General features: G+C 46.0%; 1 protein-coding gene across 5 annotated transcripts in view; it reads left to right on the top strand.

Annotated features, from left to right (window-relative positions):
• Positions 1-21785, top strand: part of ABTB3 (ankyrin repeat and BTB domain containing 3) — a 317410-nt gene that overhangs the window by 268168 nt on the left and 27457 nt on the right. For 3 of the 5 annotated variants that reach the window (XM_058741504.1, XM_058741507.1, XM_058741508.1), the window contains 6 exons: positions 766-855; positions 2789-2890; positions 4842-4935; positions 5052-5187; positions 5908-6128; positions 7910-8088. In XM_058741504.1, the coding sequence (XP_058597487.1) occupies positions 766-855; positions 2789-2890; positions 4842-4935; positions 5052-5187; positions 5908-6128; positions 7910-8088 (822 nt within the window). The remainder of the gene's footprint in view (positions 1-765; positions 856-2788; positions 2891-4841; positions 4936-5051; positions 5188-5907; positions 6129-7909; positions 8089-21785) is intronic. The other 2 variants (XM_058741505.1, XM_058741506.1) reach the window with 2 other exon arrangements.

Below are 21785 nucleotides of genomic sequence, written 5' to 3'. Positions count from 1 at the left end.
AGGTCCTCAACACCGTAATGCTTTTCCTTCATGATTTCTTCCATTACTTTTACACCTAGAAACAGATCCAGTTAGATGGTGCGAGATAAGCTCTAACTTGCACGTTTTCCCAAGTAGCCACCTTCTCAACACTGTTTATTGAAAAATCCATCCCTTCCTTCTAATGGTTGTGGAACTTCAAAATAAGCAGGAGTCACTGGCAAATATGGAATTCCTAAAAACCATTCCTCATTCACTTGCCTTTTGCTTGTAAATGATAAACCAGACATCAGTGATGGGGGCATGCTCAGAGGCATCCAATTTCCCTTGACACTGGCCAGCAGCTGTGTAGAGCAAAGATGATACTTACATTGTGAAAGAGAAAAATGTCAAGGAAACAGTGTTTATGAGTTAGATAACTTAGGACTGATACCACAGAATCCAGAAAGTTCCCAAGACCTGTAAGTTGAAATCAGCCACGTGTTTTAGCAAACCCCCTTAGGTCTCTTGCACCTTAGGACAGACAAATGAAAATACTCCAACTTAAGCAAAGATAATTGCAAAAACGGCAACCCCCCACCTTTTTTTTTGCCTTCATTTTGGTTTTCAAAATAGGGAGGATTGTGACTTTATGAGTCATAAGGGCAGCACATTTATTTTTTTAATGCTGGATTTTGAGTACAAACATAGCCACCTACACACAAGTAAGATTTTCCATTTGCTATCGTCCAGTGACACAGCTACCTTGTAAACCTTCTCCATTCTCTGGTTTTTAACCCACCACAGGGCATGACCCCCCTGATGTATGCCTGCGTCCGTGGGGACGAGGCAATGGTTCAGATGCTGCTGGATGCCGGAGCTGACCTGAATGTCGAGGTGAGGGTGCAGAGGGCTACAGGGCCCCTGGGCCTGGCAGTCCCCCAGGGAAAATGAGCAAAGGGGGGGGGGGGCTTTTTCTCCTGAGAGCCACCACTGGGGGCGGTCAGTCCAGCAAATAGGTCAAATCAGCCGGTAGATTTCCTCCATCTGGAGGCCCCAGCCCAACCAAATCCCAGGGAGCTGCCCACGTGCATGTTTCATTTAAAAACAACCAATGAAGCACCAGCCTTCCCTTATCTCAGCTGAACTGAGTCTGATTCTTATTACTGATCCATTCCTTCTGGGATCAGGGCAGGGAGCTCTCTCCTGAGCCATCAGGACATAAGACAGAGCTGCTCCGCATACCCTGACCTAAGGTGTAGCTCCCTCAGATCCTACCCCCTCCCAACCAAATCCTGATTGGTTCGCCTATTGGCTGAGTTGAAGCCACAGGTCCTAAAGCTAATGGCAAAGCTTCCGTGAGGCAGTGTGGTGTATTTATCGTGGGAAGTGCACCCCCGCAGGCTTTAGAGTTTGACACTTAAGCTCAAATTCCAAAACTGCTGAGTCTTAGTAACTTGCTTTTGTGCTGGGGCAGGTGGCTTAACCTTTTTGAGCCTCAGCATCCCCATCCACAACAGGGGGAGAATAATCACACCCATCTCAGAGAGTTGCTGGAAGAAATAAATACAAAGAGGACCTAGCATAAGTTTGGGGCTTAGTCAATACTGGTTCGCGCACACACACCACGAGGCTTGTGATAGGTGAAATCACGCTTTTTGACCACGTCCTATCCTGTCTTTCTGGCAGCCAGCAACTGGCAGCCCCAGAGGCTAGGAAGGTTGGCATGCTACAGTCCTAACTCAGCAACCCTATAAAACTTTTTTAGTTCAAAATTAGATGTTCTTGTAGTCTTAGTACTGTGCTTTTTTTAATTAGTGAGTTTTATATTCATCTGAGGAAAACAGGCAATAGACCTAGTTTTGCATCCAGACCATTTTGGATATTATAAGTTTCAGGTACTGGGGATTTTCTTGCCTGTTATGAATCCCCCAACACCATGCAGACCCCTGCAAGGGCTCCTCATCTTTGGGTCCTGGTGGGCTTCTCTGATCCTCTCTAGCCCATTCCATGACTCTTAGCCAGCTCAAGGCCTACCCTGACAGGTGACGAGTGAATTCAGCTGCTCTGAATGAGTCAGACATCACAGCTGTTTGGTCCCAGGGGTGTTTGGGAGAAAAGCCATGTGTGGGTGCCAGTCCTGAAGGGCCCCAACCTTCAGCTTCCCTGTTGCCTCTCTTTTGGCCTAGTGTTTTGATGCCCCCCATATTGAAGGACCAGTATCAGATTGCTCACTCGTGGTATGTCCAGGGAAGGTTTTGTGCCCAGGTTTCCAGTAGCATGAGGGTCCTTGTCAACTGAGAAGCCAGAAAAACAGTGAAATGAGAACAGGGTAGGGTGAGCTGTGACCAGATGGGAATGTGACTCCATCAGATGGGTAGTGGTCTTCCCTGGCTTGAAAACTCAAAGCAGACCTTGCCTTGCCTGGGGTTTGCTGCTGCTGAGAATTTCCCCTAAAGGTGCGAATGTAATGATATGGCATCTCATGCTGTCTGACACCCTATGGCTCTCAGAACCACCACCCTTAAGCAGAAAGAGGGGACAGGCTGGGGAGTTGGCTTGTGGTAGCTGCCATTACAGCTTCTCCAAGACACCTCAGAGGAAGTCAGAAATCATCGGTTTAATTCCTTTCAGACAAGAAGCAAAGGAGACCTTATGAGGCACAGAGAACATAAAGTCACTACCCCACTATTACCGACATTTCCCAAAGCACTTCCAGAATGTCCTTCTGTACATCTCTAGCCCACATGCCCAGCCACAGATAGGTCAGATTTGCTAGTCAAAATATTGTGAAGGTCACATTTTGAAAATAACTTCAATTTGTTTATAGGTTGTCAGTACTCCTCATAAATATCCATCCGTCCACCCTGAGACCCGCCATTGGACGGCTCTGACTTTTGCTGTGTTGCATGGACATATTCCTGTAGTTCAGGTATATTAATGTATTTCCCTATCCACATCTGACCTTTAATTTTACCCTCTTCCATCATGCAAATCTGTTACCTCTCCCAGCATGCATATTCCCTAAGAGATTCATATTGGTTAATTGCAACTAAATATAGCACATTCATATCATATAAGTGAAAATATCATATGTAATGATCTATATGGCCTGGCCTTAACCAATATGAAACGATCACATACCCACATGCAGCCTCACACAGAAGAGTGGCAAACTTATGAAGTTGTTCCTGGTTGCTCGGGGGTGGGGCCTGAGCTGCAATTTTGTGGATGTGTTCATTTTGCTTGTCGCAACGTGAATCGTAAGACTTGGATGGTGTGAGACCTTAGAACCTCCCCTGAGGTGTGACCCTGGTGTTTGTGTAGAATCTAGTGGTTTCTAACTAGTGGAAAGAAGCATCCCCAAGTTGCCAAGGGAATGATTCTAAATGATACTTGCTTGGATTCTATTATTGTGAATCTGATCCAAGAGGTCTAGAGTAAGGCCTTTGGATGTGTCTTCTGAAACAGCTACCCAAGGCTCCCCAAGTACGGAGAGATGTCCTCATCTGAGGGCCGTTGGGCATTTAAGTATGTATTGGTTATACTTTTTCTGGCTCTTGTACAGTTGGTATTCAACAAATAGCCATCAAATATATTCTAGATCTTAAACTTGCTCTTCACTTCATCAGGAAAAAAGAACTCAGCATCCAGGTCCATTATCACACCTGGCCTCATGGTGCTGAGCTGTGGGTACATCAGGAATACTTGCTCTTATGTGCTCCAAGCGTCTTAGAAGTTTACAGAGCAGGAAATAAGTGTTCCAGGGACCATGAGGCAATGTTGGAAATCCACAGGAATCTTTTGTTGTTTCCTCAGTCATGGGACTCCTTAGGACAGACCCAAAGTCATGTTTCAGGAGGTTGAGAATATGACGTGTTATTCTGAGAGCTGAAACTTCTGCCCACTTCACTCTTGGTAGAGGAATATAAGAAAGAAGGGATAGGGAGGTGGCCTAGTGGACACAAATGCCACCCTTAAAATGCAGTGGCATCCCCAAGCCTTTAAATCAGGAATAGGAGCAGCGGGCAGCCAGGCAAACCCAAAAAGAAGTCAGGCCACCTCTTCACTGCAGGTACACAGGTCCTGGAATGCCAGGAGTCAGCCCTCTCCTGGCTGTGCCCTGAGGGAGCCCTGGATACGTAACAAAGAAGGTAGATTGCCCCCCCCCCCCATTTTCCATTGGTGGTCCTGAGAGCACATTCACTGAGAGTGAGATCCGGCACAGACAGAATCTCCATCTTGAAGAAGCCCTTCAGGAATGCACAGAACGGAGTAAACTCCTGGATTCTCACTCTGCCTCTTTATTAATTGCTGGCCAGGAAATTTAGCATTGGCTAAACTATACTCAGAGCCATCCAGAGTGTTCTAGAAGGCATCCTTGCCCTCATTGGCCCAGGTGGTCTCCAGAGTCCTTCAGAACTCAAGATTCTGTGGTTCTAAGAGATCCCTCTAATGCTCTCTCCGAGGCTTTGTGTAACCGACCCGAAAAGGGAGTCTTCCAGCACTCTGCTGCCATGAGCTGCTCAGTCAGCACTTCTGGAAACTTCAGTGTACTTATAAATCACCTGGAGATCTTGCTGAAATGCAAACACTCTCATTCAGTTGGTCGGGGGTGGGCCCTGAGAGCCAGCATTTCAAAGCTCCCAGGGGATGCTGATGCTGCTTTTCCATGGACCACACTTTGATAGTCCGAGGTTCTAGTAGATTCGAGGGGCCATCAGTTCATCCCCCAAGGTACAGTTGCCCTCACCCTGTGCACATGGCCACTGACCCAGAGGGAGGGCAGGAACATTGGCACTGTGCTGACTTCCACCAGCTCTCCTGATGTGTCCTCACAGCACATGTCTTTAAATGTCTCAATGGCCACTCTTCCTCTGCAGCTGCTCCTGGACGCCGGGGCCAAGGTGGAAGGTTCCGTGGAGCACGGCGAGGAGAACTACTCAGAAACGCCCCTCCAGCTGGCTGCTGCCGTAGGTAAGAGTTGCTGATTCTCATCCCGGCCAAGGGTCTCCACCACCTCGGCCCTCGCTGTGTCTATGACCGTGTATTTGCTTTATTCGCTTATAAACCCCCCTTCTCTGGGCTTGCAGGAAATTTTGAGCTGGTTAGTTTGCTGTTGGAGCGTGGTGCGGATCCCCTGATAGGAACCATGTACAGGAATGGAATTTCTACAACCCCCCAGGGTGATATGAACTCTTTCAGCCAGGCCGCAGCCCACGGACACAGGTAGGCTAGGATGGGCCAAAGCCACAAGGTCCCAAGTGGTGCTTGTTAAAAATGCAGATTCCCAGGCCTACCCCAGACCCACTATATCTCTGGATGTGGGGCCCAGAGGCAGGCCAGACACCAGGCCTGGCCACAGTGGCCTTCACTGCCAGCTTTCTGCTCAGAGCCAACTTCGTGCAGCGCACATCCACTCAGACTGCCTTGCTTTGTCCTTTCCCGGATCAGCTTCTGCCTCACAGAGATGCCACTCTTTGCCAGCATTGGTCAGAGCCCGTCACATCAGCTGCCATGAAGTGACAAGGATCCATTTAAAAAATAATAAAACCCCTCGTGTTTGGTTATTTCTTGTCACATGGCCTTCAGGTTTTACCCCATCCAATTTTATTACACATAACCCCATGTAAAGCAAATTCATGTGGGACCCTGTGCAGGTTGATGGTTAAAAGAGCACAGTTCTAGAGCCTTCTGGATACTTGTGGAAAGCATTTAGCTGCTCCAGGTTGTCCTCCAGGAAACAAAGCCAGTCATGCTCCACCGTCTCCTCCACCCAGCCCTAAAACATAGCACCCGTGGTCAGGCCTCTGAAGCCACAACTCCAGAGTTGTTCCTGCCATTCCCTTGTCTCACACGAGTGGTGTCCCCACTGCCCACACCCCATCCCTGCCCCGGCAAAACCCTTCCATCTCTGAGTGTCTTCCTCTCTGGGTTTATGATTGACAGGAATGTGTTCCGCAAACTGCTCGCTCAGCCAGAGAAGGAGAAGAGTGATATCCTGTCCCTGGAGGAGATTCTGGCCGAGGGGACTGACCTGGCGGAGACAGCCCCGCCTCCCCTCTGTGCCAGCCGCAACAGCAAGGCCAAACTGAGAGCCCTGAGGGAGGCCATGTATCACAGCGCTGAGCATGGCTACGTGGATGTCACAATTGATATCAGGAGCATAGGTCAGTCTGGGCACCCTCCGCCACTGGACACAGCATCACTGCCCAGTGCTAGGTGACTCACACACACGTGTACACACCCACACACGCGTGTGCACACACACACACACACACACACACACACACACACACACAGAGGCCCAGGGAATTTCGCATTTGCTGGTTGGAGCCCTTCCAGGCTAAACTGCCCGAGCTATCCCCAAAGACAGCATCACCCTTCCAGCCCCAAACGCCTGACCTCGGGTCATTTTCTCATGATTCCCAAACTCTGGACCCTGAGAACTTAGGAATTGGAATCACCTGGGAGCTTGTCTGAATACGGATTGCCAGGCCCTACACCCAGAGGCTCTGCTGTTGAGGGTCTGGATGGATAAAGGCCGGAAATCTTTATGTTTAACAATCATCCCAGGTGGCTCCCAGTGGTTGGGGAATCACTGCCTTAGAGCACCCAAATCACGAAGCAGCGGCCAGGCAACAGCTAGGACAAGGGCGTCTCTTTGCCAGGCTCACCCACTGAGCTTCGGGGGCAAAGCCACTCTCGGGAAAAGTTGGGGGTGGCTCTTCCTTGAATGAGCGAGCTCACACCCATCTCTTCCGTGCGTCCAGGGAACAGGCTCGCCCAGTCTTCCCCGGTCTAGAGGTAACAGCCCCACACAAGAACAGCAGGACCTAGCCTGGACCTTCAACACACGGAGTGGCAGGTCAAGGTGGGCTGAGGGCCTGAGGAGAGGCCCCCTGCTGCTGGTCTGGACGTGGGCCCCTCTCTCAGGGTAGCTGTTCAGTCTGTGGGATATTTTTTTTTTTAACGTTTATTTATTTTTGAGACAGAGAGAGACAGAGCATGAACAGGGGAGGGGCAGAGAGAGAGGGAGACACAGAATCGGAAACAGGCTCCAGGCTCTGAGCGGTCAGCACAGAGCCCGACGCGGGGCTCGAACTCACAGACCTCGAGATCGTGACCCGAGCCGAAGTCAGACGCCCAACCGACCGAGCCACCCAGGCGCCCCTCTGTGGGATATTTATGCCACTGCCCAGAGAGCCTGTTTACCATAATGATGACGCTCCAGGCTCTGAATGGCCTGCTCGTTATAAACAGTAGTGAGACGCATTCTTCCTCTGTGCCTCACCTCGACAGGGGAGAAGCAAATCACAGCAATCAGCTGCTGGAGGGGTTTCTATTAAAGGAGGAAGAACCTGATGAAGTGCCCACAGATGGGAAAGTTGTTTTGCACAGGGGAGAAGCGGCAGAATCCTCCCGGGTCTTTTTCCGACATACGTGTCCGTGCTGGCCAGTGCGGTAGATGACAAAGTCCACCGATGGGTTTCACCAGCTCTGTGCTCTCGCCTGGTGCTATCTCATCCTGGGCAAGACACTTCCCTCCCTGGGCTTCTGTCTCCCCGGAAGGCAGAAGGGGTGGAGGTGAATGAAGTCAGGACTCAGAAGTATGGAGTAGGCAGAAGCAGCGTGTGACAATTCCACGTTCTACACGGTGGTTCTAGCTTGTAAAATGCAGCCCCCGCTAATGTGACGAGCATGCAGAGGTGGACACCCATAGCTAAGGGAATTGAATTGTGATCTTTAGTTTCAACATCTGCAAGTCGTCAGGGGGGAGAAAAAAAATACAAACTACCCTGGCTGTATTCATCCCAAGTCAGTCTCTTGGTCTCGTAGTTTGGTGATGTCCTGGGGAAAGGCCAGCTTCCAGATAAAAACACACCTTCTGTTGTGGTTGTTTTCTGTCTCGCCCTCTCCTCCCCTCCATGCCCTCCCCTCCCTCTCTCAGGTGTCCCATGGACACTGCACACGTGGCTGGAGTCTTTGCGGATCGCCTTCCAGCAACACCGCAGGCCTCTTATCCAGTGCCTGTTGAAGGAGTTTAAGACCATTCAGGAGGAGGAGTACACAGAGGAGCTCATTACTCAAGGCCTGCCCCTGATGTTCGAGATCTTGAAAGCGAGCAAGGTAAGAGGAGTTTAACGCTGTGGTGTCGGTCGGCGGCAGAGAACAAGCGGGGAGGTCCCCGACCTCAATGGCCCCTTAGCCTGATCCTGCCCTCTGGATACGAATCCTGCAGTCATGGCCACTGGTGGCATATGTATGTGGCTGACTAAAGCTACTTGTGCAGTCATTGTGGGCAGCTGTTTTACTGAGCACCTGCTATGTCCCAAGACACTTCTAATAACCCAGGGAATTTGCAGGAAAGCTGGGGAGATGCTGCCAACACATGTGCCCCAAGGGCATCTGAGGTTTATGAAACAATGTTGAATGGTGGCATGGGCTCTGAGGGGTGTGAGTCAGTCAGGGAAGGTGTCAGGGAGGTGCCGAGATGTGAGCAGGCCTGGCCGGACAGATAGGAATCCGGCGGGAAGAGGGAAATGGATCCCAAGATCCATGGGATACAGACCCTTCCAGGGTTCCCACAAAGCCGGGCCCTGGAGAAAATTTTTCAGGTACAGAAGATCAGATGAGTCTCCCCCCCCCCTCCTCCTGGGTCCCCTTACTCCTACAACAGAGAAATAAATGCTATTATGAGATCAGTTCTTAAAAATCTCTTCAGGGCCACTTGTTTGATGATATAGTATAGATGTTCCGTCCCTGCCAGGGGGCCTTTGGCATCATTGCGTGTGTTGCTGGAGAACTTTGAGAATGGACAGCCATGGCATGCCCATCCCCCAGCCATCCTATCAAGGGTGGAGAGCCAAGGGCAAGGGGGAGACTGTGACAAATGCCCCACCACTGTGGCCATGGAAACACCAGGGGTGGCCAGGCTGCCTTGAGAGGCTCTGAGGAGTCTGTGCATCAACTACCGCGTACCTGAGGGCTCCCCAGTGGGCCACGAGGGAATGAATATATATTTATATGGCACAGTGGGTCAGAGCATGGACTCTGGAGCCAAACTATAGGGATCCAAACCTCACTATGCCACGTACTAGCCTTATGACCCCACTCAAGTTACTTAACTTTCCTCTGCCTCAGTTTCCCTACCTGAAAATGGGGACAATAACTATATTGACCTCTTAGGGTGGGTGTGAAGATAAAATGAGTCCGTGCCCTCCAAACTGGCTCTGCATCTTGGTGAGTGCGTACAAGTGACCCTGTCACGAAGCTGGCCTCACCGGAGTATGACGCACCTCCAGTATTTCCCAAAGGGTGTTCTGTAAAAGCCATTCCCCCAGCGGGGTTGGTACCAAAGTGTTTAACACCCCATTGCAGTGCACATACCAACCAGCCCCGAATACTGGCCTGAGAGCAGGGCTTTCAGCTCCTTCTACAGGCTAACATTGGTTTACTCCAATTTCTTGCCCGGAGAGCCTTGAATACCCTAATTCACAAAGGCAATCAAGCGTTTCCCGAACTCATTTAACCTCGGAACCCTTTTATAATGAACTGTCTCAAGACACAAATGAGGATTTTTAAGCTAAAATATGTATTTTTTATATTTACTATATGCCTGGCACTATTCTAAACACAACATAAGGATTAACTCAGTTAATCCTCACAACCTTTGAAGGAGGTGATGTTCTTATCCCCCATTTGACCGATGGGTTGACTGAGCCACAGAGAGGGTGATTACTTGCCCAAGGTCACACAGTTGGTAAGTGGCAGACCTGGGCTTGAACCCAGGCAGCCTGGCTCCAGCACCAGCCTCTTACCCCTTTGCTCCAGAACAGACTTTGCAGAAGTCTGGGGTCCCTCTAAGACACGGGAACCTCTGAAGTCTCAGGAGAAATGGGCCTGTGAACTAAAAGGGTACCGTGGGTTCCCCCACCAGGCTGGGCTGACAGGCTTCCCAAAGAGTGAAGAAGGAAGCATGGGGCCACCTTCTCTGACAGCAGGGATGGCCCCACAGCAAAGCAGCAGCGACACGGCCGGGCCTGTCTGCTTTCTGAGCCTCGGAACACCTGGCCTGGGGTGCAAAGCAGCTCTCTTTAGGTATTCTCAGCAGCCTATCCTGGCCCAGAGTCTCAGGGCCCCCTGCAGGCTGGATTTGCACTTGATGAAGGCCCCACCACAGGACCCAAAGTGGGAGCAAGAATGCAGCTCCTGGGTAATGAGCCTCAGTGATTCCACAGAGCGCAAAACCCTGTGGAAGCATTTCAAAACCAAACTCTCCCTGCCCCTCACCCTTCATCCCTCTAACATGAATGAATGAGTGAATGAATGAACGAACGAACGAATGAATGAATGAATGAAGCTTTCACCTGCAATTACCTAAGCAACCACTTTAGTGAAAAACATTCCTAAGTCTGTTCCCAGGGTTAGGTGTTCAAACTTGTTTTTGGTTTCTTGGCTTTTGTTTCCTTTTTTCAGACTATAGTGGGAATTCCAGAAATTACTGAGGCATCCTGTGTATTAAGTGAACGTAATCTATGGGTTTTTAAAATAAACTGTATTGGGGCGCCTGGGTGGCTCAGTCGGTTAAGCGTCCGACTTCGGCTCAGGTCATGATCTCGCGGTCTGTGGGTTCGAGCCCCGCGTCGGGCTCTGTGCTGACAGCTCAGAGCCTGGAGCCTGTTTCAGATTCTGTGTGTCCCTCTTTCTCTGACCCTCCCCTGTTCATGCTCTCTCTCTCTCTCGGTCTCAAAAATAAATAAATGTTAAAAATTTTTTTTTAATTTTAAATAAACTGTGTTCTGGAATTTTGGAGTATGATATGTGTACAGAAAAGTGCCCAGATCATAACTGCGTAGAGCCCAGTGAATCTTCACAGGCTAAACCTACCTGTGTGATCAGCGCCCGGGCCAAGAAAGAGAACATTACCAGCACCCCAGTAGGCCCCTTATGCCCCACTCAGCTACTACCCCCAAAAGGACAGCCAGTGGCTGGGAGTTGGGAAGAAGGGAGGAGCCTTTGCCAGGAGATATAGACTAGAATCTCCCCCCAACCCGACCCCACCCCACCCCCATCAGCTGTACTGATCTTCAAGAATGGAGGGAGCCAGGGAAAGGAAGCAGCTCCTTGTCAGAAGGACAGTCTGGGGAAGAGTGCATTCAAGAGTGGGGTTTGCCCTTATAAGGGTCCAGTGGCAACCCCTACTGGTGAAGTGTGGTATTACACATCATGTACATTCCTGGTGGGAGGAAAAAGAGGTGATTAATTTCCCATGGCTGCCATGTGAAGCCAAGCATTCCCCAAGCATGAGTGATGTTCTTGTGGTCAAAAGAAGACTAGAGAGAGATGATGGCAGAGAAATTCAGAGTATTGAGAAAGTGCTACAAAGCTGTGCCCTCCAGTGTTTCATATCGGAGGATAGTAGTAGCCACACATCACACAACTGCCTAGCCTAGTTCCTTCTCCGTCCATTAAAGGGTTCCTGTTCAGATTTCATCTGCTGTTCTGTGTGGGCAGGTATCTGGTTTCATCAGATAGATAAGTAATAATGCATAAGAACATAGAAATGCAATAAAGAAATTCACTTTATCGTTAACTCCCAGAAATACAGCTATACTATGAAGTGAAGCATACGCCTTCCCATCCTTGACTTGTGTTCATTCATACATTACTTGAAATCTAGTTGCAGATGTGTTTTGCTCCCTTCTCTAAATTTTAACTTCAAAAGAATTCAGCATCTCTAGATTTCCCAGGAGCCAAACAATATAGTCATTTCTTAATATACATCTGTTTCTTTTTTTTTTTTTTTTTTTTAAATTTTTTTTTTCCAACGCTTTTTTTTATTTATTTTTGGGACAGAGAGAGACAGAGCATGACCGGGGGAGGGGCAGAGAGAGAGGGAGACACAGAATTGGAAACAGGCTCCAGGCTCCGAGCCATCAGCCCAGAGCCTGACGCGGGGCTCGAACCCACGGACCGCGAGATCGTGACCTGGCTGAAGTCGGACGCTTAACCGACTGCGCCACCCAGGCGCCCCAATATACATCTGTTTCAAGAAAGTTCCTAGCCTGTTTCCCGCCCCCCCCCCCCAACACACACACACATAATTCCCCAGGGCACTGATTCATTCAGGAGTCACACGTGCTCACTATGCTGCAATGGTTATGGGAGAGAAATGTCCTTTACCCTCCTGGAGCTTGCTATGTGCAGGGGAGGGGCAGACAGACAGTAAGCAAGGAAATGGATCAGTAAAAGAGAGAGAGAGCTTGATAAATGCTATGAAAAAAAAAAAGTGAAATTGGAAAATGATATAGTCTCTCTGAGGATGGGGCAGCCAAGGCCTAATCTAGACAAGATGTAAGGAAGGTCTCTCTGAGAAGGTAGCATTTGAACAACCACTGAAGTGAGGAAAAGCTCCAGCCATGCAGAGGTCTGGAGCAAAAACATTCCAGGTGAGGGAGTGCAGGAGCTAAGGCTCTTCGTGGAAACGTGCTTGGTGTGTTGGGGCAACAGGAAGAAAAGCAATGTGACCAGTGCAGTGGGACAAAGGGAGAAGCATAGGAGATAAAAATCAGATTGCACGGAGTCTTTCTCCATGGTGAAAAGCTTGGGTTTCCCTCCACGTGCAGTGAATAGAACACCCCTGGAGGTTTTAGACAGAGACAAGACATGATCTGGGGGGGGGGGGGGTTCTTGTGGTTTGTACACTTTTTAATTTTTTTCTCACTTTTTTAATTGAAATATTTTAGTTTTTTAAACTTTTGATTTTGAGATCATTTTAGATTCACGTGCAGTTGTAAGAAAAAATACAGAGATAGCACTATGTATGTACCCTTTACTCGGTTTCCCCCATTGGCAATTTCTTACTAGAGTACCATAAAATATCACAACCAAGATACTGATGTGATATAGTCAACATGCAGAAAATTTCCAGCACCCACAGGATTTCCTCATGTTGCACTTTTCTAGCCAAACCAATTTCCCTTCTGCCCTCACTCCATTATCACCCCCTGGTAACCACTAATCTGTTCTCCATTTCTCTCATTTTCAAGACTGTACTTTCAGTAGAATCATACAGTATGTGACTTTTTAGAACTGGATTTTCTCACTCTGCATAATTCTCTGAAGGTTCATCAGATTGTTGGATGATCCCATAGTTTGTTTCTTTTCATTGCTGAACAGTACTCCATGGCATGGATATACCGTGGTTTGTACAAGTGCTCATCCACTGAAGGACATCTGAATTGTTTCCAGGTCCAAGCTATTACAAATACAGCTGTTCTAAACATTTGTGCACAGGTTTTTGTGTGAATGTGTTTTCCTTTCTCTGGGATAAATGCCCAGGAGTGTAATTGCTGGTTTGTATGGTAGCTGTGTGATTCATTTTCAAAGAAACTGCTAAAGTTTTACATTCCCACCATTTTATATTTTACATTCCCACCAGCAAAGTAGGAATAATCCAGTTTCTCCACATCCTCACTGTTTGGTGTTATTGCTATTTTTTCTTTTAGCCATTCTGATAGATGTGGAAGTGATATCTCGTACTTTTGATTTTCATTTCCCTAAATAGCTAATGGTGTTGAACATATTTTCATGAGCTTATTTGCCATCTGGCTATCCTCTTCAGTGAAATGTCTCTTTGTGTCTTTTGTCTGTGCTCTAATGAAGTTGTTTGCTTTTTAACTGTTGAATTTTGAGTGATACTAATCTGTTGTCAGATAAGCAGCCTGCAAATATTTTCTCCCATTCTATAGCTTATCTTTTCATCCTCTTTATAGTCTTTCACAGAGCAAAAGCTTTTAATTTTGAGGAAATCTAATTTATCAACTTTTCTTCTTATGGAGATTATGCTTTGGGTATCAAGTATTAGAACTTCTTGCCTAGCCTTAAATCATGAATATTTCCTCATATTTTTTTCCTAGAAATTTTAGTTTTATGTTTTCCACTGAAGTCTGTGATTCATCTTGCCTGAGGTGAAGTGTGGAACTTACATCAAGGTTTTTGATGTGTGTGTGTGTGTGTGTGTGTGTGTGTGTGTGTGTGTGTGTTTGTTTTACCAATGGATGTTTAGTTTTCCAGCTCCATTTGTTGAAAAGGCTGTCTCTCCTTAACTGAATTACTTTTGCACATTTCAAAAGTCAGTTGGGCATATTTGTGTGGGTCTATTTCTGGGTTCTCAACTCTGTTCCATTGATCTATATGTCTGTCCCCCCACCATTACCACACAGTCTTGATTAGTGTAGCTATAGTTAAATCTTGAAGTTAGGTAGACTTATTCCTCCCATTTTATTCTTCTTTTAAAAATTATTTTAGCTATGTTCTTTGTCTTTCCATATAAATTTTATATTTTTTTAACTAAACTCTACCCCTGATATGGGGCTCAAACTCATCACCTCAGGATCAAGAGTTGCATGCTCTAGTGACTGAACCAGCCAGGCACCCATCCATATAAATTTTAGAATAAACTTGCTTTATCAACAATAAAGAAATCTTGCTGAGATTTTGATAGGAATTGTGTCAAACTTCTATATCAGTTCAGGGAGAATTGACATCTTTACTCTGTTAAATCTTTCAATTTGTGAACTGTATGTCTCTTCATGTACTTAGATCTTCTTTGGTTTCTTTCATCAATATTGTGGAGTTGGCAGCATACAAGTCCTGTTTTGTTAGATTTACATATACATATTTCTTTTTTTTAAGAAATTATAAATATTATATTAATTTTTCTGTCCATGTGTTCATTGCTAGCACAAAGAAATAGAATTGATTTTTGTATATTTATCTTGTGTCCTGCAACCTTGCTGAACTTGTTTATTCTAGGAATTTTCTGTAGATTCAATGGAATTTTCTACTTAGGTAGTCATGTCATCTACAAATAAAGACAGTTGTGGGGCGCCTGGGTGGCGCAGTCGGTTAAGCGTCCGACTTCAGCCAGGTCACGATCTCGCGGTCCGTGAGTTCGAGCCCCGCGTCAGGCTCTGGGCTGATGGCTCGGAGCCTGAAGCCTGTTTCCGATTCTGTGTCTCCCTCTCTCTCTGCCCCTCCCCCGTTCATGCTCTGTCTCTCTCTGTCCCAAAAAAAATAAATAAAAAAACGTTGAAAAAAAAAATTTTTTTAAAGATAGTTGTATTTCTTCCTTTTCAGTCTGGCCCTGAAGATTTCTTTTGGGGAGAGTTTTTTTTAATTATGAATTCAATTTCTTTACACAGCTATTCAAATTATCTATTTAATATTAGGTGAGTTGCTCTTTTTTTTTTTTTCAGGGAAAAAACTCATTTCATTTGTGTTAACAGATTTATGTGAGTAGAGTTGCTCATCATAATCCCCTTATTATTCTTCTGATATAATGATAACCCCTGTATCATTCCTGATTTTGTTAATTTGTGTCCCCTTTTTTCTTTGTCAGTCTTCCTAGAGGTTTGTCAATTTTATTCATCTTTCCAAAGAACCAACTCTGTGTTTCATTATTTTCTCTACTATTTTTCTGTTTTAACCTTCATTGGTTGCTTCTCCTATCTTCATTATTTGTTTGCTTTGGGTTTATTTTGCTTTTTTTTTTCCAGGTTCTTGAGTAGGAGCTTAGATTATTGATTTGAGACTTTTTGTTTTCTCTTATATATGCATTTGATAATGTACATATCCTTCTCAGCACTGCTCTGGCTGTGTACCACAAATTTTGATGTGTTATTTTCATTTTTCATTCAGTTCAGTGTTAACTTTTTATTTTTCCCTTATAACTTCTTTTTTGACTTATGAATTATTTCAAAGTGTGTTGTTTAGTTTCCAGATGTTTGGAGGTTTTCTTATATTTCTGCTCTTGATTTCTAGTTTGATTCCATTGTGGTCAGAGAATACTTTCTGTATTATTTTGATTATTTTAAGTTTTTGAGGTTGGTTTTATGGCCCTAAGTATGGTCTATCTTGATATGTTCTGTGGACACCTGAAAACACAGTTTTCTGCTATTGTGGAGTGAAGTGTTCTATAAGTGTCCATAAGATTCTGTTGGTTGATGGTATTGTTGAGTTCTTCCATATCCTACAAATTTTCTGCCTCCTTGTTCTATCATTTCAGATAGGGGTGTTAAGTCTCCAACTATAATTATGGATTAGTCTGTTTCTCCTTTCAATTCTATCAGTTTTTGCTTCACAGATTATGCAGCTCTGTTATTTGGTGCATATATATGTAGGTCTACAATGTCTTCCTGGTGAATTAACCCTTTTATCATTATACAATGCTCCTCTCTGCTTCTGTTCATTTTTTTTTTTTTTGCTCTAAAGTTCACCTTATCTAATATTACAGTAGCCACTCCTGCTTTCCTTTGATTAATGTTTTTGTGATTTTTTTGGACCATTATACTTACTAGCTGCCATTTTCATTATATTTGAAGTTATTTTCTTGTAAACAGCATATACTGTCATCCACTCTGCCAGTCTCTTTTAATTGGTGTATTTAGACCATTCACATTTTATTGATACTTTAGGGCTTAAGTCTGCCATCTTATTTTTTTAAGTTTATTTTTGAGAGAGAGAGTATGCACATGTGCGTAACTGGGGGAGGGGCCGAGAGAGAGGGAAACAGAGGACCTGAAGCAAGCTCTGTGCTGTCAGGGCAGAGCCTGAAGTGGGGCTCAAACTCACAAATTGTGCAATCATGACCTCAGCTGAAGTTGGACACTTAACTGACTGAGCCACCTAGGTGTTCCTGTCATCTTATTTTTTATTTTCTGTTTGGTTTCTCTGCCTTTGTTTCTCTTCTTCCTGCCTCCCTGTGGGATAGTTGAACATTTTTTAATTCCATTTTTATTTGTCTGTAGTATTTTGATAGCTTTTCTATAGCTTCAAGTAGCTTTTCTAGTGGTTGCTTGCAGTATTACATGATATATACATAACAGCACAGTCTACTGGTGTCATCATTTTACCAGTTCAAGTGAAATATAGAAATCTTACCTCCTTTTATGCCCATTTATCCTCCTCCATTTATGACATAGTTGTTTTTAAATATTTCCTCTACACACATTTAGAACATCAGACACTCTTATAATTTTTGCATCAACCAAACATAATTAAACTCAAAAGGAGAAAGAAAGAAAGCCTATTATCTTTATCCATACTTTTTTTACTGTTTATGTCTTCCTGTGGTTCCAAGCTTCCTTTTTTATCCTTTCCTTTCAATTTAGAGAAATTTCTTCAGCCATTCTTTTAGGATAGGTCTCCTGATGACAGATTCTCTTAATTTTCCTTCATCTGAGAATGTCTGGCTTCCCTTTCATTCCTAAGAGATACTTTCACTGGTTGTTATTTATTTGATATTTTCCTTTAAATCACCTTACCATATGTTAAATGTACTTAGAAAGGAAATGCTATAGTATTACCATAAACAGAAGGCCCACATCACTTGCAATGAATAGAGAGTACATATCAAAATACATGGATGACTATTTAAAAGCACTTCAGTTTATTATCTGTTTAATTTCATTTTGTACACAATTCCAGTGACAGACGTGGGACTGTGCATTGACCTCATGGGACTCTGTCTGGTGCCCTTCCCATCTCTTTACCTTTTCCAGGTGTACTACAGCAAAAAGAGGCTCACTGCTCATAGGTCAGCCCAGCATATCCTACACAGGAGGGCCAGTCTAAAAACAAACCACTGTTCATGATGGATTGAGGCAGAGAACTCACTGCCGGTATCCCCAGAAAGTAACTGTATTTCCACCATCTCCTGATTTTGAGATGCGGCTTTTTTCACCTTTTAGCATTTCACAATTTGAAATGGGTCTTAAAAATGAATGTTTGTTAATGCAGTGAGGTTTTTTTTTCTCTTCCTAAAAGCTGTCATTAATTGTATGACATTTTAGAATCTAGAAAAAGATTGGTTTGAATTATAGGAAATTGCTGTTTGGGGGTTAAAGAATGGTCAAATCTCAGCAATTTCCTTTAATTCAAGCTAATGGCATGTTGTGATGCGCTATCCTTTTTAGCTCTCCTAGCAACCTCACCAAGCAGATATTTTTAATCCACTTCGGAAGAGGACACAGAGACCCGGAGAAGCTGAGTAACTTTCCTAAGGGCACAGAGCTAGTATGTGAGGAGTCAGGACTGGGGCCCAACACCATCTAGCCCTGCTGTCTATGTTTTTACCACTGGGTAGAAGCCCTGCCTAACCCACCTGAAAAGGACCTTTGGGATCAATCCCAGCATTCCTTTCTGAAGAAAAGAAAATGTTCTGGTATCTTTTTAGGAGAGAAGTGAGGGTCAGAGGAAGAGAGGAAAGATGTCAGCCCTGAATCCACAGAAATCTATCTCAGGAGGCTCCTGCTAACTGTGGTATTAAGAACTTCATTCCCTTTTGGTTCTCTGTAGCCACACGGTTCTGAGTCCTGAGGACCTGAGTTCACCCCATGTGCACACCCAGCATTTTCCATGAGAGACCTGAGTGGCTGGTACCCAGCAGCGTGCCAGTGACAACCGCTAACCAGGTGCTATGTACCTGGGCCCAGCCAAATGCCCACCCATCCCCAGCCCACGCCTCCTCCTTGGACTTGCTCTGGCCTCCCAGCTCAGAGCCTGCAGGCACAGACTGGCGTGCACAGACCAGTCAAGCCTTGTGGCACCTTTACCTAAAAGCACTTCTCTTAAATGTACAATTCAGAGGAGAATATAGGTACCTATCACAGCACAACTACCCCACCTACCCATGCCTCCAAAATAGACTGAGCCTCAAGTTTGGTTAATTCCAATCTGCCATCTTCAGGTTTGGGCCCAGAGCTAACCAAACCCAAAGAATAACCCAGTTCACTGCTCCAAACTGACCATCTAACCCAACGGGTCTCACCCCACTAGAGCTCTTAACCGATACTAATTACAGCACCCCTTCTTGCTTAGGGGAGCCCTCCTGGAGACCCAATTCATTTTGGGTGCTGGAGAACTAGAGTGAATGATACCCATAGTCCCCCCTCCCTGGAGGAAACACACAGGAAAGGGCACAAAGCAGACACCTTGACAAACACAGGTGAATTCAAGGACACAGTGGAGACTTTCCTCTTAGGGCTCCGGTGTCTGAAAGAGAGGCAGCCAGAAAGCCTTGGGAAAGGAGGCAGCAGTTTGGACCCTGACATTCGGAGCGTCACTGACAACCCTCCCATGGTGTCCGGTATTTAGCAGATGCCCAATAAATATTTCAAGAAGGAATTAAGTCACGAATGGCTGCCTCACTTAGCAAATGGGGTAAAGTTCACATTCATGAAACCTTTAGGGGATCAACAAATAAAACCCAGAGAACTGTTGATGTCCACTTTGATCCTTGACTCTCCCCTCTTTCCCCTTCTCCTGAACTTCTAATACTTCCATCATAATGATTCTGTTTCCTTATTGGGCAGATTGTTTCCAAGAAGAGACTTCAGGTTTTTAGAATGGTTTTAGATTTACAGAAAAATTGAGAAGATAGCACAGAGTTCCCCCATATAACCCCTAACCCACATTCCCCTATTGTTAACATCTTACCTTAGTATTGTACATTTGTTATAATTAAAGAGCCAACACTGGCACATTATTAGCTAAATTCCATATTTCATTCCTATTTCCTTAGTTTTTGTCTAATGTCTTCTTCTGCTCCAGGATCCCATCCAGGATACCACATTAGTCCTGTTGGCTGAGACCACGTTTCAGACTTGGTTTTGGTGACCTTGACAAATTTTGAGAAATACTTCTCAGACATACTACTGTAGGATGCCCTCTAGCGGAATTCGGGGTGTTTTTCTCATGGTTAGACTGGGGTTATGGTTTGGGAAGGAGGACTACAGACAGAGGTCAGATGCCATTCCCACCACATCAAGGGCACACACTCTCCACATGAGTGTTCACTATGGGAGGTGACCTTCATCACCTGCCTCTGGTGGCTCTTGCCAAGTTCCTCAGCTGCAGGCTTACTCGTTCCCCCTTTTCCCAACTGCTGTCCTTGGAATCAAGTCATTATGTGCAGCCATTAGCTAGGTGGGCAATGACACTCTTCCAGATAAGTTGTAAGTATTTGGGGACTGTCACTTTGGAACAGACATGGTCAGCCCTTACCTATACCTCATCAGGTGGTACAGCACATACTGAAGTTACCAAGCACGAGCCAACTGTGGGTTCCAAGAGGAGGGGTCTTGCCCTGCCGGCTTGGGTTACTCTGAATACACTGCTCGGATGATTCCTAAGTACCTTTTGAGTTGATCAGTCAGTCTCCACAGAAGAACATGGGCTGCTCAGGCCTCTCTCACAGGAAGTGGATCTTCATCCCCCCACCCGAGGTGGTTAGACGCCCCCTACTGTAAGTGAGCAAGACCAGCGTCATTCATCACCCAGTCTGTGCGGCACATTTCGCAGACACGGGCCGCCTCTTTTCTGTGAGCTGCAGGTCCTCACTGAGCATGCTCAGTGCGTCTGGCAGACTGGGGTCACGAGGATGGTGAAATGCAATCCACCTGAGGCAGACTCTAGATGGGATGTAGTAGTGTTCTATTGCTATACAAGTTACCACAGTGTAGAGGCTCAAGGCAGCACTTGCTCAGTATCTCATGGTCTCCATGGGTTGGAAGCCAGGCACAGTACTTCACTGGGCTCTCTGTGTAGGGTCTTACAGAGCCCCAGAATTAAGACGTCAACAGGGCTGTGTTCCTTCCTGGAAGCTCCAGGGGAGAATCCACCTGCACGCTCATTCAGGTTTGGGTAGAATTGAGTTCCTTATAGCTGTAGGATGAGGCTCCATTTCCTTGCTGGCTGCCAGCTGGGGATCCCATTTTTCTCCCACTCTTGTTGCCTGCATTCCCCCTCTAGCTTGCCGCACGGTCTTCTCCATCTCGAAGCTGGTGACAGCACATCAAGTCCTTCTCAGGCTTCAAATCCTCTTCTCCATCCCTTCTGAATTCATCTCCTGTCTCTAATTTTAGGGCTTGTGTGATTACACTGGGCCTGCCCAGATAATCCAGAATAATACACCTATGTTAAGGTCCATTTAAACCATAGTTAGTATCCCTAATTATTCCTGCCAAGCCCCTTCTGCCCCGTAATGTAACGTATTCACGGGCACGGTATCTCATGATATTCTCAGTCCCAGGGATTTGGGGGATGCAGTCTTCCAGGGGGCCATAGCTGTGCCTACCATACAGTGTTTCTCGAACATTAGTGTACATGGGAATCATCTGCAGGGCACCGTATTGCAGATTCTGATTCAGTGAGCCTGGAGTGAGAGTCTGCATTTCGGACAGGCTCTCAGGTGATCCTGCTCCTGGTAGTCTAGGGAACACATTTTGAGTGGCAGGCTTTAGACCACGGGTAGCAAATTTACAGCCCCCAGCTCAGAGGTCAAACTCAAGAGAAAAACATCAGTACATAAAACCTGTGGCTCGGGGTCCCTGGGTGGCTCAGTCAGTTAAGCGACCAACTTGGGCCCGGGTCATGATCTCGCAGTTTGTGGGTTCGAGCCCCGGGTCGGGCTCTGTGCTGACAGCTCAGAGCCTGGAGCCTGCTTCGGATTCTGTGTCTCCCTCTCTCTCTCTCTTTCTCTCTCTGCCCCTCCTCCACTTGTGCTCTGTCTCTCAAAAATAAAAATGAAACATTAAAAAAAATTTTTTTAACTGTGGCTCTCAAACCTAACCACACCAGAATCACCAGAAAACATGTTAAATAAAATACAGATTGCTGGGCCTCTCCAAGTGTTTCTGAGTCAGAAGGTCTGGAATGGGACCTGAGGATCTGCATTTCCAACAAGCCCAGGCAATGCTGATGGCTGCTGGTCCAGAGACCACACTTGGTCTGTCTCACGGCTTCGTGCGGCGGTTCTCCGA

The sequence above is a fragment of the Neofelis nebulosa genome, chromosome 8, assembly GCF_028018385.1.
Source record: "Neofelis nebulosa isolate mNeoNeb1 chromosome 8, mNeoNeb1.pri, whole genome shotgun sequence".
Classification (NCBI taxonomy): Eukaryota; Metazoa; Chordata; class Mammalia; order Carnivora; family Felidae; genus Neofelis; species Neofelis nebulosa.
Note: the sequence above shows the minus strand (reverse complement) of the source record. Positions and strands in the feature narration are given on the sequence as shown.